Below are 19,168 nucleotides of genomic sequence, written 5' to 3' on the forward strand. Positions count from 1 at the left end.
CCCCATGTACATTAGAGGGTCAGTACCAGCTGACTCGATCATCACATCCACGGCTCGGAAAAGAGCAAATATACCCACAATCTCAGGCCCACCACCAGACTAAAGTCGGCCCTAGACGCAGCAGAGACAACTAGCAGGCAGATGATGCTGGGGATCGCAGAAAGGAGGCATGCCTGGCTAAGGATTTCAGGCTTCAAAATGAAGTCCAAAACAACATCCTCAACACACCCTTCAAGTGGGAACAACTGCTCGGAGCACCAGTTGATGACCAATTGAACCAGCTGAAAAAAGATAACGAAATAGCAAGGTCCATGGGGGTACTGCAGTTCCGAGGTATGAGAAGGGGAACACCTTCCAGGAGGCCAACAGGCAGAGGAAATCATCAACCTGTGGCACAACACCAAACCTCCCATCAAGGTTATCAGGAAGGTAACCAGGGGCAGCAACAACAGAACTGGCAGTACCAGCCCTGAGGACAATCCTTTCAAGGGTGCGGCCGAGGAAGGGGTAACGGCCAAAGGGGGAGTCAGCCTCCCGCAACAAAGTGACTCAACAGCAAAGCCAACGCACCCCCGGACAAGACCTCAGGGGGTGCAGAAAAAGTCAAGGAAAGGACCAAGAAAAAATCAAAACCTTCAAAACTTCCTCCAACACGCAACACCAGTAGGAGGCAGATTAAGACACTTCCTCCAGGAGTGGAGGGAAATAACATCAGACAAATGGATATTAAACCTCATACAATACAAGTACTGTATAGACCTGGAAAAGCCACTGACAAACAGAAGGCCAAGGTTCAGAGTGCGCTCAACAAAAGAGCGGACACACTTGATGCAGGAAGCAAGAGAACTGCTAAAGAAAAGAGCCATAGAAATGGTACCACAAAAACAACGGAACAAGGGGGTATACTCAACCTACTTCCTCATACCAAAGGTAGACGGAACATTGCGGCCAATTCTAGACCTAAGATTCTTAAATAAGTTCATAAAGACTCAAAGGTTCAAGATGACCTCGCTCCAAGAGGTCATACCTCAAATACAAAAGGGAGATTACATGGCAACTATCGACTTGAAAAACGCCTACTTGCACATCCCCATCAACAGCAAACACAAACACCTCCTCAGGTTTATGATCAACAAAACTCACTACCAGTTCACAGTACTGGCTTTCGGACTAAAATCTGCACCAAGGGTCTTCACAAAATGTCTGGCAGCAGTAGCAGCACACTTAAGGAGGAAGGGGATACATGTATACCCGTACCTCGACGACTGGCTGGTAAAAGCAAGCTCATACCACAAGTGCAAAGGGCACATGGAGATAGTGATACAGACGCTTGCCCAACTGGGGTTTTCAATCCATTGGGAGAAAACGTCTATAGAACCAGAACAAGTGAAGATATTCTTAGGAGCAAAGAGAACTCTGGCGATATGCAGAGAGACGCGTCTTTACCGCAAGGGGCAAGCTCTGACAGTGAGGACAGTGAGCAAACTGATGGGGATGATGGCATCATGCATACATTTGGTACCAAATATTCGCCTACACATGAGACCATTACAAGAATGGATCCAGCAGCAATGGTCACAAGCGACAGGGAGTTGGGAGGATCTAGTGGTTGTCACGCAGGCAGTAGAGCAAGATATAGCGTGGTGGAACCAGAAGAACTTAGCACAGGGGAGATCTTTTACACAGCCAACTCCAACAGTAACCAATACAACAGACGCCTCCCAGAAGGGGTGGGGAGCACACACAAACAACCTCAAAGTAAGGGGGTTGAGGGGACATCAGGATACAATAAAGCACATCAACTACCTAGAACTCAAAACAGTGTTCCTAGCCTTAAAGGCCTTTCAGAAAATGCTGTACGGACACAGAGTACTGATACAAACAGACAATGTTCTACATCAACAAGCAAGGAGGGACACAATCTGCAACACTTTCCCTGCTAGCCCAGGAAATATGGATATGGGCAATCCCCAGGAAAATAGACCTGTTAGCAATACATCTACCAGGGAAGGACAATGTAAAAGCAGACTGGCTCAGCAGACAGACGTCAGCATCCCACGAATGGGAGATCAACCAACAAGAAATACAGATGGTATTCCACAAATGGGGAACTCCACAAATGGGGAACTCCGCAAATAGACCTATTTGCAATACTCCAAAATGCAAAATGCCAAAACTTCGCATCCAGGGTACCGTGGAAACAGTCCCTGGGGAATGTGCTATGGATAAGCTGGTCAGGGACATTTGCCTACGCTTTTCCACCGATACCGCTACTACACAGGGTTCTGAACAAGTGCAGGTTCAGCAACATGACGCTCATCCTAATAGCACCCCAGTGTGCCAGACAAACATGGTTCTCACAAATCATGGAGATGGCACAAACGCACGCACACAGGTTCCCTGCCAGGAAGGACCTGCTAACGATGCAAAACAGAAGAGTACTACACCCAGAGCCAGAAAGCCTCAGCCTAGCTGCATGGCTCCTGAGGACCTAGAGTTCGCACACCTCAAACTACCGGCAAGCACGATGGCGGTACTCAGAGAGGCAAGGAGACCGGCCACAAGAACGTGCTATGTAGCAAAGTGGAAAAGATTCACCGAATGGTGCAGTAGGGAGAAACTGCATACAAGGATTACTAAGGAATCAACAGTACTAAGATACTTAACGCATCTACTGCAGAATAAACTAAGCTACACATCCCTAAGGGTCCACTTAGCGGCAATTGTGGCTTACACAAGAGGAGAAACCGGGAAAGGTTTCTTCATCTCACAGGTGGTAAAACAATTCCTAGAAGGAGCAAAAAGGATCGCACCTCCAAAAAGAATGCCAGCACCAGCATGGAACCTCAATGTAGTGCTAACACAACTGATGAAGGCACCATTTGAGCCTATTTACAAAGCTACACTGCATATGCTCACGCTAAAGACAGCCTTCCTAGTAGCTATCACATCACTGCAAAGAGTAAGTGAATTACAAGCGCTAATGCTCCAAGAGCCCTACCTGCAAATACACAGTGATAGGATTGTCATGAGAACAGACCCGCATTTTATGCCGAAGGTGGTGTCTAAGTTCCACATCAATCAGACAATTCAAATACCGAGTTTTTTCCAAAAACCTTCCACAAAGACAGAGAGGACCTTACAACCACTGGACGCCAGGAGGGTAGTGATGCACTATATGGAAAGGACAAAAGAGTACAGGAAAACAAAACAATTCTTTGTATCCTTTGCCAGCAGTTTTTTGGGGCGACCAGTTACCAAAAATACCATTGCAGGATGGATTGCACAAACCATACTGCTCTGCCACACACAGGCAGCGCAACCATTACAAGGAGCAGCTCATGCTCACTCAACAAGGAAGAAAGGAGCAACAATTGCGTTTCTAGCCAACACACCGATTCAAGACATTTGCTAAGCGGCTACATGGTCTTCAGTGCACACGTTCACAAAGCACTACTGTGTGGATATCCAAATGAACAAGGAAACGCAAGTGGGACAGAAGGTTTTGCAACACATTTTCAGTAACCAGTGCTCATCTTCCACCCAGCCACCACTATAAGGACAAACCGCTACAAAGTCTATGCACAGCATAGTGAATCCAGAAAGATTCACGCTGCAAAACGTATAGTTTCTTACCTGTCGGTGTAGTTTTGCAGCTTGAAGACTTTCTGGATTCACTAGCGAACCCACCCTCCTCCGCCAAAAAGATGAGGCAGGAGGATAAAGGGAAGCCGAAAGTAAAAAAAAAAAAAGACTTTAAAAGGTTTGAGGAAAACTAGCACAAGGAAGAGAAAAAAGAATCCGAAGATGGCGACCAAAGGTGGGAAATACTAAAATTTTGGACCCAACCACTAGATGGCGGAATAATGCACAGCATAGTGAATCCAGAAAGTCTTCAAGCTGCAAAACTACACCGACAGGTAAGAAACTATACGATCTACTCCACTCCGTAACACATGGGCAAAATACGTTGTAATTTACAACACCAATCTTTAGTTTTAGGCAGACGCAGCCCTCATCCCGCACAGCTTCTCTGTTGTTCCCCTAACTCACTGTTGCTGCTGCAGCTCCCGCGTTTGTCTTCTTAATTAATCGTTACAGCTCCCAACCCCTATCTATCCACCAGGCCACATAATGGCACTACACAGATCCACTCCACACCACACAATTCCACTCCACTAACAATTTCAATCCAACCCACATAGTTCTATTCCAAACCACATACATCCACTCCACTCCAAACCAAAACACATGCGTAAAAGACATTGTATTTTACAATGCCAATAGCGTTAACTCTCGCATATGCAAGACCTATTGTCATTGCCAATGCTTGTTCGTTTTTCAGCCTCAGGAGCTGGGGAAGAGCTTTCCCAGCCGCCCGAGGCATTTTGTTTTACTCTCAATGTAATGACTATCGGATTCATGGAACGCTAACATCATTACATTGAAAGTGAAATGAGCCAATCGACTCATTTCACTTTCACTGTTTCAGTGCTCCCGGGGCTGTCAACACACGGGAGAGGTATCATTGGAAAGGGAACAATCGCAGGAGGGCGATCCCCGAGCAGGGAACCACCACTAGACACCAAGGAGGGGGGAGTGGCCCCTTGGGCAAGGGCTGTTTCTCCCCTCAAATTTTTTTGGGTATGTTCAGTCTTTCTGTCCCCCACGGGGGCAGAAAGTCCACTAAGCACCATGGATTCTTTTACTTTTTTTGTTGAATACCTAGAGGCTGCCCAAAACAAGCATGCCTATGCCTTCCCCCTCAAACACAATAGGGGACAGTCTTTCTGCCACTGATGGGAGGGGGGGAGATGAGGGTTATTACCCCCCAGTCTGCCCATGAGGGGAGGGGGGAACCCACTAGACACCAGGATATTTTTATTTCATAAAAGAGGGGTGGGGTCTGCCCACAGTGGGCATGGCCATGCCTCACCGCACATAAATGGGGATCGAAGCCTTTCTGCCTCCTAGTGGACAGGTTAGGCAATAGCCCCCGTGACAGGGAGCGGGCCCCATAGGCAATGATCCTGCCCCTTTTCTTTAGGAACACATTTTGTCTGTTTCTTGCCACCTTGGGGACAGATCAACGATATTTTTAGGCTAATCTCCCTCCAAGGGGGAGAAAACCACCAGATACAGAAAACATTTGTTTGTGTGTGTGTGTGTGTGTGTGTGTGTGTGTGTGAGAGTGAGAACTTGAATTTGGCTGATGGTCTGCTTGTACTGACGTTTGGCTAGCGGTGTGCGTGGACTGTCGCTTATCTGTCTGTGTCCGTGGACTGTCACTTGGCTGTCGGTGTCCGTGGACTGTCGCTTGGCTGTCGGTGTCCATGGACTGCCTCTTGGCTGTCGGTGTCCCTGGACTGCCTCTTGACTGTCGGTGTCCCTGGACTGCCTCTTGGCTGTCGGTGTCCCTGGACTGCCTCTTGGCCGTTGGTGTGTGTGGGTGGCGCTTGCTTGGTTGGCGGTGTGCATGGACTGGCGCTGTGCATGGGCTGTAGCTTGGTTGGTAGTGTGGCTTATGTGCATCCCCCAGTGTTTTCTTAGACAGAATCATCTACAAACCTCAAATTTAGCCAAAAAGTCACATTTTCCTCACATTTCTGTGTGGGAAAGTTGTAGGATCACCACTCCAGCACAAAGTTCCTACCACCCAGCTTCCCCCCTCGATTTCCCAATAAAAAGAATACCTCACTTGTGTGGGTGCCCAGAGAAGAATCGGCCTAAAAATGTATTTTTAAAAAACTTTCTTTATGGATCTACTTTAGTGCCCATTCGATCTCTACTCGTTTTTGGCCCTTCCCTGTCAAAGGCACTCGGCCCACCCACACAAGTGAGGTATCATTTTTAGGTTGAGCCTAGCGCAGCTATTGGCCTTTGCGTGTTGCTTTTAAAAATGAAAGCACGCAATTGGCCAAAGGCGGGTGCATATACCACCTTTTCTGAAAATGTTTATACCCACAGCGTTTAGCTGTTGGAAGCTAGCAGCTGCACGCAGCATGCCATCTGTTGTGGATCATGTTTCATTTCAAGACCTTGCAGCTTTCCTTACAATGCGCATCCCCTCCACCCAAGGTACAGCCCCACCGCCACAAGAGTACGTTCTTCTTTTCCAGCACTCGCATTCATGACAATAAGATACTAACAAGGTGCGTCCCCAGCACCCCGGCCAAAGGACAGACCCCATCGCCACGAGCGCCCTTTTTTTCCCCCCAGCACTCGCATTTCATCTATGTCCGCACTCTCTTCCTGCACCGTTATCTTTGTATTAGTATGTTATTGTCAAGACATTTGCTGTACTCTGTAGTTGGCCTCTATAGTCGCCTCTTTTTCGGTACCATCTTAAAAATTGACTGCACTTTTTAACATTGGCGTTTTTTCATCACCGTGGTATGTGCTTCCTTTTACACGTCTGCGCAGCTGTGGTGCGTGCTACCTTTGACATCTCTCTACAGCGCACAGCTGTGGTGCGTGCTTCCTTTCCTCCCATTGCACAGGACACAAAATTGACCACACCTTTTAACATTCACGTTTTTTCAGCACTGTGGTGCGCGCTTCCTTTTACACTGCTGCGCAGCTGTGGTGCGTCCTACCTTTGACATCTCTGCACACTGCACAGCTGTGGTGCGTGCTCCCTTTCCCCACATTGCTTTTCGGACTCGCTCGATCTAGAGCCGTAACGCAGGCCCTTGCTGGGGGCTTAATTTGAGCCGTTGTCTGCCGGTGCGCACATGGGCACTTAATTATTAGCACTTGCTTTTTGTGCGTGCTTGCTGGCACCGGCTGCTAAATAATGCCTCTGCGCAGCTGTGGTGCGTGCTACCTTTCACATCTCTGCACAATGCACAGCTGTGGTGCGTGCTTCCTTTCCCCCATTGCACAGTACACAGCTGTGGCGAGTGCTTTCTTTCACCCCACTGCACAGTAGTGGTGCGTGCTTCCTTTACCAACAGTGCACATATGTGGTGTGTGCCTCCTTTCACCCCATTGCACAGCTGTCGTGCGTGCTTCCTTTCACCTTACTGCACATTGCACAGCTGTGGTGTGCGTGCTTCCTTACACCCCACTGCACAGTGAACAGCTGTGGTGCGTGCTTCCTTCACCCCACTGCACATGCCCCCTCCATCACACCCACGTGGTTCTCTCGTTTTCGGTTTAATAAAAAAATTTCACACACAGATGCCCACGTTTCGGATGTTAGCATTTGTGAACTCTCTGGACCTCGCAGCTTTTCTTACAAGGCGCGTCCTGTCCACCCCGGCCGAGGGACAAACTCCTCTGCCACAAGCTGCTGTGATAGTATAATAATATTATTAATTATTATTATTCCTACCAACTTTGGCATTGACATTATTGCCCTTTATTATACTATTTGTTAGTTTTTAAATCATCAGCAGCAACATTTGTGGCACTGTGCTGCCCAGACAGGAAGCACACCAGTACCACCACTGTAACAGGAGGCAGACCCACCACCTCTCCTACACTTCCAACAGACGGCTTTACAGTAAACAGTCTGTGTATTGTTTCTTATCGCTGCAATTTATCTCCCTTCACTGGCTTCTCACCTGCCCCCTTCACTCTTCCCCTCTCTCCCTCCCACTGACAGAAATAGTTATAACACTTTGTTTATTATAACTTATAAATTTTCATCATGCTGCACAACATTCACAATGCTCTACAACACAGATTAGAAACGTTAACAAAGCCAGTAGCTCTGTCTAAACACTTATAATGCCCCAAAGGAGAGAACTATTGGCTAGAGACCAATACATGTTATCGAGAGTGAGGGGAACGCAGGGTGGTGGGAAATTTGTGCTGCTGCAGTTATCCCACACAGAAATTATATATATGTTTTTCTTTTAACTTAATTTGAGGTTTGATGGGATTCTGGGTAAGAAAATGTTAGGAATTCCATGCAAGCCACACCTACCTGGATTCCCCCCCTCCCCCCCCCCCCACCCCTCCCCCGCTCAGGTGTCTAGTTTACAGAAAAGGCAAGTGCCCGCTTTGCAAAAACAGGTTGATTTGTGATAGATAGGGTGGCACCTGTGTTTTTGGTCCCAGGCTTGACATCCATCAAGGGAAACCTACCAAACAAAGAAAGAAAGGATTCATAATCAATTTGGTTGCACTAAAGCTTATAATATAACCTTATTGCCCACTGCCAAGGGTTATACTGGTTGTTAAAAGCCCTGAACCCAAGTTATAGGCCTGAGCCATAGGCGAGGGCTCATAACGAGGCAGAACACCTTTAACAACCGATGTAGCCCTAGGCAGATGGGCCATAAAGCTATTAGAACATTCCACCCAATAAGGGTAGAGTGTTCCTAATGAAAATGGGAGAAATATGAAGACAAACATTGGAATGTTGGAGCTCTGGGCTTATACCAGCCATTAGAAACTCGGAGCACTCTATCGTTTTCAGTGGAGCTCCCAACATTCCAAAGTTCTTATAAGACATAGAGTATTGTAAGACTGAAATATCTGGCTAGGTTTGATTTCTACTACACTGTCAAACAGCAATAACAGTGTCTCCACTAGTGTGGACCTCCATTCCTGTGATGCAGAGCTACAAAATTGATTGCAGCCTGCCATAGCGGGAGAATAAATGGGCCTAGTTTACTGAAACATCAGTATTTCTTATTCTGAGAAGAAATCCACAAAAATAATTTTGCTAATTATGTGGCTAAACTAGTGAAGTTCCATGATAGCTAGGAAACCATTTGACATAAAGATTTTAGGAGATATGCTTGTTCTGCAAGTGGTGTACATATGTTGCCAGCCATGGGCCATTAAATTGTGCACGAGAACAAAGCTCACCATTAGTAATACATTGCTTGGTACCGGTTCAGAGACTCTCGTACATATTCTTCACCCATAATGTTCTAGAGTTCTCTCTAGAATCGTTATCTTTAATATGTATTGGAAATAATCACATTTTAGCTTTCCAGTAATTGAATAGAGCACATTTGTAGATCAATTAGGCACACCGTCTGGCAAATTCGTAGAAATATGATTTACAGCTGATGAATATGAATTAAATAAATGCGAGTGATCCCTCTGTAGTTGTTCTAGTCTACTGAGCTAATCTTCTCTACTTAATACATTATAGTATCACACAAATATCACATGGCAGAACTGACAGAAAATAACCTGGGTACAGAATGCAACAATTGCAGAAATGCACTGCAATACATTGCGTGGGAAATTAACTATAAATGCATGTGCCCCAACAAAGTGAGGCCAGTCACAGTTTAGTTGTAAAAGACGAGTCAATAGGAATATCACTGACATTAGTCCTGGAAACAGCTGGCCAGGGAAACGTGCCTCAACAATATTAAGGGCGATCTCATTCACAGCTTAGTTGGAATTCTGAATAATGTGGCATGATTATGGAACACGTTCTAGGGATCCATTGGTGGCTGACAAATAATGCATTTGCAAGAAATAAAGGTAGCCATAGAAAACGGTTGAGGCCGAAATAAGCTTGTTCTTCTTCAGATAGATTATCTGATTTTTTTGACCCCTTAGAAAATAGGAATCGATTAGTAGTGGTAATAAGTGATCGTGACTGTTAGTAGACTGCAGTGAGGTCTTGTCACTTTCTCTGGGTGCTTCTGCCCTGTTTTGTATTCGCTGTTTGCTGTTATTTTAAGATTTAAACTTAGGACCTTCATCACTTCTGTTTGAAATGCCCCTCCTACAATAAAAATGTTATTTGTAAAAACAGAGCCCTATTTCTTAATGCTATGCTTGCTGTACTTCAGATACCTAACACAAAAGTTAAACCACCATTGACAAAGCCAATAGGCCTGGATAAGATATAGAAGCACAGGTATGCACAATTAAGGTTTTGTACATTGTATGCACAAATGCTATCTGATAGAAACTTCTAGACGCAGATTCCTTACCTTAGACTATTCCCCAGGAGTCAGGCTGGATCCTGAAAATTTTTGGTGAGCATTTTCCCTGTGCACTGGTAGGTGGCATCATTCGTCTCTGCGTGGCGTCATCAGCACCGGAAATTATGTGCGTGGTGCCTATATAGGCGCCACCCTAGTGCACTGACGTCCGTTCTGAGACTGACCTTTTGTCAAAGAATTTTTGAGACTGTCCGTGTATTTGCAGGATGTGTGTCAGAAAGGTAGGTTTTAAGCCATGTAGCGCTGGTCACCAACAGATATTGGAGACGGACCCGCACTTGGGTTGCCTCTGGTGTCCTGAATGATACAATGATGCCAAGTCATGGAGGAATTGCTGCGCCAACCATCCCAAGGCGCTCAGGGAGCAGTCCCTCAGCCTCCTCGCCACTTGATGTCGAATGACTCCAATGCTTGAGATCTCCATTGCAAGTAAGTTCCTGAGATAGTTTGCAAAGTCGTCCCATTTCAGGTTGTCGGGTAAGTCAGGTAAATCCCACAAAAAAGTAGTTGAAGAGGTCTTCATCTTCTCGGCGCAAGTCTTTGGATAAGTCGATGGACCTTTGCCACTGGAGACCTAACTCTGTGGTGGAGCCTGCACCTGGGTCCTCTCTGCGCCTCCCTGAATTTCCAGGAGCCAGAGCGAAGCCCACCCACCTTAAAAAGTTCTGCGAGGCCATGCACCTCATCTTTGGGTGGTCCGACCCCTCTGGAGACACCTCAAGCCCCACGGATCTGGCCTGACTTGTTTTCTGCCCGCGGGTTCGCCCTCAACATCAATCGGGCCCCAGGGATCCATTGACCGATCTGGAACAGCGCCGATCAAGTGACCCCGACCTTCCCTGGCGCCTGCTCCACTGCCACACCACTGAGGCCCACTGGCGACTATGCCCCATCATCATTCCTGACTTCGATACAGAGCTGGACAGGCATCGTCTGACTCCAGAGCTGACTAGGGGCAGACTCCCCATATCGGAACCAGCGCCTTATCACTATGACAGGTCTGCATTGGGTCTGCTGACCCTTTATGGTTATTAAACATTAGAAGAACCTAAGAACACCTGTTATGAGAATCTGGCGGATGCCAGTGGACTGGACACCTCGCCAGACTCTGGCCTGGTCTCTCCCTCTACCGTGGCTACGGAGGAGGGTGCTTCATTTGCAGAGGTGGGTGGGACGGCGGCTTAGGTTCTGCCCTTTAAGCTACCCTCAGTGGCAGTTAAGACAAATATCTTCACCAAGATGCTTCAGACGCCACAGAACTATGACTCCCATTAAATGAAGTCCTTACTGACGTCCTACTGGGAGCCTGGTCTAAGCCCTGCCCAGGGGCTCCTGTGCATATAACAATTGTCTGATACCATCACCCCACCCAAATGGACTTTAGTTTCCTCACCCAGCACCCCACCCCAGAGAGCTTGGTGGTCCAAGCCACCCCTCCCAAAGTTAACCCGAGGACATTCCCTACAACTGCACCGGATAGGGAATCCCAAAAACTGGATACCTTTCGGAAGAGGATGTTCTCTTCTGCTAGCATGGCACTACGGTCACCGAACATTGTGTGCCTCTTTGGCCCATACTACCATAGGATCTGGAACTCTGTTACGCAGTTGCTACCCATGGTATTGGAGGAGGCCCGAGCCATACTCTCTCAAGCAATTGCTGATGGGAGAGATGCAGCCAAGTTCGGCATAGCATAATGTGTATTTGTAAAGTGCATTTTCACCCATGGGCATCTTGCCAGTGAATAAGAGATGTTTAATGTTACCTAACTCAAGGGTACTCATTTTATCGACCTTAAGAGGATGAAAGGCTGAGAACCCGCTGGGATTTGAACCTGTGACCATGAGGTTAAACATAGGCCCATACAGTGTAAGCATTTGTCCACTAAGCCACGATACCCAGATGTGGTCTGGACATGAGAGACCATCTGGGCAGAATGATTTCATCGTCATTGGCCCTTAGGTGCCACACCTGACTGAGAACCACTGGCTTTTCGGAGGATGTCCAGAGTTCACTCTTGGACATGTCCTTTGATGGCTCCTGTGTGTTCCATGAGAAAGCAGGTTCAGAGCTGGAACGCTTTAATGACTGTAGGGCTACGGCCAGGTCCTTGGACCTTTCTATGGCCCTTTGCTAACCCCAGTCTGCCTTCCGCCCCAATTGTGGCCATGGAAAGTGTTTCCAACCGCATCTCTGTTATTCCTTCTTCTCCATCCCGATGTGGGAGAGGTAACACTTCACGGGGATTGTAGTTGGAGGGGTAGCCCTTTAGTCAGACAGTCGTCAAGTATCCTGCCCCACTTCTGAACCTGCTTGGTTTTACACCCCAGGCTACCCCTCCAACTACAATTCCCGTGAAGTGTTACCTCTCCCACATCGGGATGGAGAAGAAGGAATAACACCCTTCAGCATTAAAGATAATTGTGTCTTTATTCATGCAAAAGGAGCAGCTACCAGCTCTTTTTTTCACAGGAGTAGTGTGATAATTTTCTTCTGCTCATACCAGGGAGGGACCCACTATATCCATAAAGCCCTGAGGAAAACCTAGGACCTTTAATAGGCCAATATAAAAGGTTGAAACATGTTGGCACTAGGGTCATAGGACCACTAATACATCCAATTGACCCTTGTATATGCTTAATTATTTTTAATATCACATGCTGTTCCAAGAATAAAGGGATACCAGGAACAGCCTGAGGATTTTTAGACCCCCGGCCAGATCTTTCAAGCGCTCCCTGAGACATGGTTGAGCTCACCCTGACTTGCAGTGGACAGGGTGACCCGATGATGAAGCATTACACCACTAGGATGTGTGAGGGTAATTAAAACAAAAAGGAATTTTTTCCTTTCCCACAACCCTGTGGATAACATCTAGGTCACTTCTAAATCATCTCTCCAGGGTTATTTAATGTTATCTCGACATACAGTGGGGTACCGTTTGTGATTACGAGTAATCTCCCATCACCAGACTATGGTGAAACTTCTGCACTCACTGGGGTTCACTATCAGCATGCCAAAGTCACAACTGACTCCCTTTCAGACGGTCCCTTTCATCTGAGCTGTTCTGGACACAGTGCAGTTTTGGGTCTCTCCTTTTGAGCAACGAGTCCAGAATATTCAGGCTATGTTACTGATGTTTCAGCCTCTATCCTGGATTTTGATGAGAATGACCCTGAGGTTGTTGGGCCTCATGGCTTCCTGCATCCTGTTTGTAACACATGCCTGTTACCATATTTAGGCTCCTCAGTGCGACCTGAAGTCCCAGTGGGCACAGCATCAGGGGAATCTCTCTGACATCTGAATCGAACTTATGCAAATTTGTGGTTGGTCCTTTTCTTACTTAGGACCATCCTAAAGGCGCTCTCTCCCCATTTCACTTCGAAAGGAAACCGTCTGAGAGATTTCGCAAATGTTTGAAAACATGGCTGTTTAATCTGTAATGTTTCTGTTCCCTTGTTCCCACCTACCGAGCTGGCGCCGGGAAACCCTCGGGGTAACTGTGCGCTCTACAAATTTAAAATACCATAAAAATAACATGGTCCAGAGCTCGGAAGGAACTGCAAAACATATGCAGTGGTGGCTAACAAATCGTGATTGAGTCAGTGGCTTCTCTTCTCCAACCAGAACTGACTGTAGTGACATATTTTATTCTTGGGATAGGACGGCCATCTGAGAGAGGTGAAGATCAGAGGTCTCTGGTCTCCAGCGGAATCTGGGCTCCACATCATTTAGTTGGAGTTTCGGGTGATCCGGTTGGCATCGAAAGCCTTTCTTCCTTCAATCAGGAGTAGGCTGGTACAGGTGTTCATAGACCACACCACTGCCATATGGTACTGCAGCAAACCTGACAGGGTAGGATCATGGACCATTAGTCAAGAGGCCTTGCACCTCTGGACATGGCTGGGACACTACGGCATATTCCTAGTGGTTCAACACCTGGCGTACTGTCTGAATACCCAGGTGGACAAACTCAGCCGTCGATGACTAGAGGATCACAAATGACGTCTCCACCTGGAGATGACGTTACATCTCTTTCAAGATTGGGGATAACCTGTGATTGATCTTTTCGCCTCCACCGAGAATGTACAATTGTAGATCAAGAACGATCAGACCAAAGTCATTCTTCTGGCTCTGGATTGGGTACCCAGAGTCTTGTATGCTCAGCTGTTGAGCATAATCATTAGATCTCCGATCAGACTGCCTCTTCAGGAGTATATATATAGCAGCAGGGCAAGGGTCTGCTCCTGAATCTAAAAACTCTTCGCCTTCATGTGTGGAAATTGAATTGCAACAGTTGACAGCTTGTGATCTTCCACCTGAAGTCTGCAATGTTATCTTGGCAGCTAGTCCTCTCTCCACCAAGACGGTATACCCCTGACACTGTAGCAAGTTTGTGACATGGTGTGCATCTAAGCATGTTGACCCTCTGTCTGCACCCCTATTCCCTGGTTCTCTTGTTTCTTCTTTCCTTAGTCTAGTAGGACTTTGTTTGGGCATGTTAAAAGGTTACCTTTCTACCGTTTTGGCATTTCTGTGGTTGTCAGAGCAACCACCCCTCTTCAAATCCCCTATCATACATAGATCCTTGAAAGGTCACCAACACATGTTCTTACCAGCACCTTCTATTATGCCCCAGTGGGATCTCAACCTGGTTCTCCTTTTCCTAATGTGCGCTCCCTTTAAGCCACTCCATAACTGTCCACTCAGGTTTCTGACCATCAAAACGGCCTTCCTAGTGGTGATATCATCTGCCCGCAGGGTCAGTGAGCTACATACGCTCTTTGGGCATCCTCCATACCTTACCTTCTACTCTGACAAACTGGTTATTTGAAGTAGGGCATCTTTCTTCTTGAAGGTGGATACTCCTTGCCAGGTAGGCTAGTTCATCACTCTGTGTACCTATTAATGCCTACCTAATACACTCCGCCTCGTCCCTCTATAGAAGAGGAGGGACTCCTCTGACTGGACCCAAAAGGAGCGAAGTCGTTCTAGTTTGATCGCACTCATGAGTTCTGGGTGATTGATCAACTCTTTGTGGGATATCTCGGAGCCAAGAAAGGGAAGGCAGTGCAAAAATGGACCATCTTGCTATGGATAGTCAGCTGCCTCAAAATCTGGTACGTATTGGCCAAAAAGCAACCCCCTGAGGGTTTGCACACACATTCTACCAGAGCCAAAGCTGCAACCACTGCATTAGCTCATACATTTCCTGTCCTGGATATCTTTCGGGCGTGGTCTTCGTTGCACATGTTTATGACGCACTACTGCCTAGATAGTCATGTTTGGCGAGACACTTACTTTGCTTGGTCAGTCCTACAGGACTTCTTAGTATAATCTGTATCGCAGCCCCACCTCCTAGAAGATAATGCTTGGGTATCTATTTCAAGGTAAGGAATCTGCCGCTAGAAATATCGGGCAAATGAACAAGTTACTTACCTTTGGTAACGCCTCATCTGATAAAGACACTGTCTAGCCACAGATTTGTTACCATACCCACCCATCCTCCATGCTCTGTGACCAGATAAGAGCTAAGGATTAATGCCTATAAGGGCCATAGATTTGCACACCAGTGGTCAGTGTCTTCTTGGCTTCACGCTTCTATCTTTGATAGTCGTTAAATAAACGAACGTCCGTGCTCTGTGATGGCGCCTATTAAGGACTGTGCACATCACTTCCTCCATACCTGAATATGCTTATGATTGTCCTCTCCGTGGACATGGCCTTGTACCACAAGGGCACAGTCTTTTAAAGAGCTGCCTCTAATGCAGTTACTTCTTTCTAATAAGTAAGTCTTGAAAGCAGCCAAGAAAAAATCTACGGGATCACAGTGCAGGAGTAGGTCAGGTTCTATCACTTGGGGGGGGCTGTTCCAAGGTGGTCCAAGAACTGCAGATTCGTACCAGATTTTCCGGCTAACCCATGCCTATGCAAATGTGCTCCATTGAGTTTCATTGTTTGTAAGTTTCTTTCATGCATCTGTCCTGAAACTCTACATGGATTCGGCCCTTCTGGACCTATTCTGAACACGCCCATTCTAAATATGCTCATTTCCTTGGCTGAACAGTTTTTGTGACTTTACTGCCTGTATTAATGTGTCAGAATAAACATCCCTTAGAGTTATTTGGCAGTGATTGGGGTGTATTGAGGTGGATCACTTCTGTATTTGGGGGGGGGGAAACGATGTAATTATGACAGCATTCCTAGTGGATAATGGCGACTCTCTGACCCATGGCTTACCTTGCGTTGAAGTGCACCTTTTTAGTTTGCATTACATCACCTAACCGAGTCGGTGTACTTGGGTTGCTCTCTACTAGATAACCATAGTCGATAATTCTCTGAGACCAGGTTGAGTGTCTAAATCCACCCATTCACAAACCTGAAATATGTATTTTCATATTAACTATCATTCATCTTTGCTTGTATCATTTCCTAGGTCTGCACGCTCTTATTTGCCCCGAAGTTTCATGTATAATGATGTAATTCTAGTTAACCTTAAATCTTTAAAAGCAACCTTTTGTGCTGTATTTTGGGTCCCCTTTTCCATCCCTTTCAAACTGTTTTCAGTCAGAACGGCAGGTACTACTTCCATGACGTTTCACAATCTACAAAGCCGAAAATATGGCAGCCCCAAATTCATTCTGTAAATTCTTCTGTATGTGCACGTTTTTTGCATTTCTTAATTATCCAACCTATCTTTCTTAGCATGTATTTTCTGACTCAAATGAGTCTTTACTGTTTTGCATGATCCTCACAGCTTTCAGTGCTCTGTTTCTAGAATTTCAGATTGGCAGTTTTAGATAGTTGGACATAAGCATAGAAACACATTAGATACGTGTAGTAGCTTAGGTGCCTCTGAACCATTAACGGCTTCTCTTTACTATTACCACCGTCCACTTTCCTTTGCTCGCTCCAGACCTCTCAATTTTTGGAGTGCAGAATGTGGTGTACAGTTGACGCAAGGGAAGCTGGACTTGAAGAGTGTGATGAAATTTAGAGGTGGGCAAAGTTTCATTCAGCGGAATTTCACTGAATTGTTTTAAAATTATGCAAGATTCCGTGGAATTCCACAGGGCAGAGTGCGCACCACAATGTGCAATGCATACCCCTCGGTGCCCTTAAATAAGTACGGGCACCGGGGTAGATGCAGTGCAGTGCATTCCCTTCGGTGCCCTTATATAAGAAATATTAGCCACACAACTTGTCACTGCCCATGTATAATAGCATCAAAACTGTAAAATAGGATAAGGTTTGCTACCTCAACAGTCTGTTCATTTTCCCTCGCCATCTTACTCGTGACAACCTTTCTGAGCAAGTTGGCTTAAACATGCTTCAGTCACATGCAAAGAAAATTGCATCAACATATTAAATAGTTAATGGTGCTTTTTATGCAGAACCGTGTATAACCAGGTACCCCTAGTGTAATGGAATAAACGACCAAGTCCTTAAGGACACATAATCGTCTATATATAGCACCACAAAGATCTATGATAGGATTAAATAACAGACATTTATTTTTTATTAAATACAATAACTACAGACCACCTTGAATCCAGTCAACCGGAATCCTGGAACAGTACAGAGTATCCATACTCAAAGTGGTATCAGAGAATTCAAGTGGTAGACAAACCAAACACACACACCACAGCTTGGAGCTCACCAGTCACTGCAGAAGACAGTGCTTTGACAAGCATCCAGATTACCCTGAAGCAGCCCTCCACCCAGACTTATAGAGAGGCAGGGGGAGAAGAAACAGATTTGTTCAGTAAATTAAATTGTATATGGTGGATGGAAGCCTGTTTTCACAATCCGCAGGGTGAGCAAAGTAAGTGCGTGGGATCTGAGGAGAGCATGGACTGTGTTGGCTAAGAACACCATACAACAAGCTGGACATGGATCTGTTCTCTCCACTGTTGCTTAAGCTTCATTGGAACCTCTGTGTGCGATGGGCAAAGCGTGACCTTTCAGCTTATAGGCCCTGCCCACCTCTTGTGTTCCTGTTGTCATGGGCCAACGATCACCTGTACCACTGTGTGCGTGCCCAGGCAATCCCCGTTACCGGCAGGGCGTCCTGGTCCCAGAAGACAATATATTTGGGGTCAATAAAAAACACGTCTTCCACGGCCTTAAATTATATTCCTGGCATTTGAATAAGCTATAACTTATTCTCAAATGTATTTGTCCTTACTTTCTTTGACTGTCTTTTGAGATTGTTAAACTAGCCTTATTTTACCTAACCTGCTTTCACAGGCCTAGAAGTATCTCAAAGAATGTATCATTCAAGCAATGTTCTCTGTTTTTTCCTTTTGTTGTTTCAGTTAAAGTTGGTTGGTTTGATCTAATTGTCATGATCAATCAGTGTTTGTTCATCTCATAAATATTTTTGTTGTATTTTTCGCTCAGGTTACCTGAAGCACAGCAGAGGGTTGGAGGATGTTTTCTAAGTCTGATGTCACAAATGAAAAGTCTTTACCTTGCTTACTGTGCCAATCACCCTTCAGCTGTAAATGTACTCACACAGCACAGGTATGTTTAACACAATCTTCATGTGTGATGTTCCTGCCTTTGTGTAGTATAGCAATAGTACAGTTTTGCTTGATTCAGGTTTAGTGTTCTTCTAAGATGGATTGCCTATGCTACTGTTCTTGTGGGAACGTTGCTGGCGTAATATTTTCCTTGCAGCATTTTAGAGACTTCAGATTTTGTTACAGTCCAACATTAAAGGGGCATCCATATATGTACCTCTCTCCTCGCTCTATTTGTTTGGTTGTTCCATATGACACGGTTTCACATTTTGTAAGTATGACATTTATATAATAATTTAGTTGAACACTTGAGTGTCACAAAGGGGTTGTGTGGAATTAATGTGAGCTCTTCACTGAGGGAGGGAGGGCTAAGATAGTACAGTCATAATAATGAACTCCAGGTTTCAGCTTGTAGATCTGGCACAGTGGACTCTGTGATAGGTTTGCTAGTGTAGCTTTGTTAAAATGTCCACTTATGTTACGTGCCATGCCAGCTTGAGAGATGAATGCGATTGGCAATTTAAAGCCAAGGTGGGGTGTCAACTGGGCCAGATAAATAAACAAGAGCCCTCAAAATCAAACGTTTTATAAATAGAACCATGTATTTGGATAGACGTTTTCCCTGCACTTTTAAAAGATACTGATGATTGTACCCAGACCGTATTCTGTTGTCTTTAAGGAATTGTGGTGGGTGTTGGCTCCTAGTGCAAGTAATGTGAG

The 19,168-nt window shown here is 45.8% G+C and overlaps 1 protein-coding gene across 4 annotated transcripts in view; it reads left to right on the forward strand.

Annotated features, from left to right (window-relative positions):
- The window catches only part of ARHGEF7 (Rho guanine nucleotide exchange factor 7), a 908,392-nt gene that overhangs the window by 415,693 nt on the left and 473,531 nt on the right, over positions 1–19,168 (forward strand). For all 4 annotated transcript variants that reach the window (XM_085622182.1, XM_085622181.1, XM_085622184.1 and 1 more), the window contains one exon: positions 18,327–18,449. In XM_085622182.1, coding sequence (XP_085478308.1) covers positions 18,327–18,449 — 123 coding nt within the window. The remainder of the gene's footprint in view (positions 1–18,326; positions 18,450–19,168) is intronic.

This window comes from Triturus cristatus, chromosome 8, assembly GCF_964204655.1.
Source record: "Triturus cristatus chromosome 8, aTriCri1.1, whole genome shotgun sequence".
Taxonomy (NCBI): domain Eukaryota; kingdom Metazoa; phylum Chordata; class Amphibia; order Caudata; family Salamandridae; genus Triturus; species Triturus cristatus.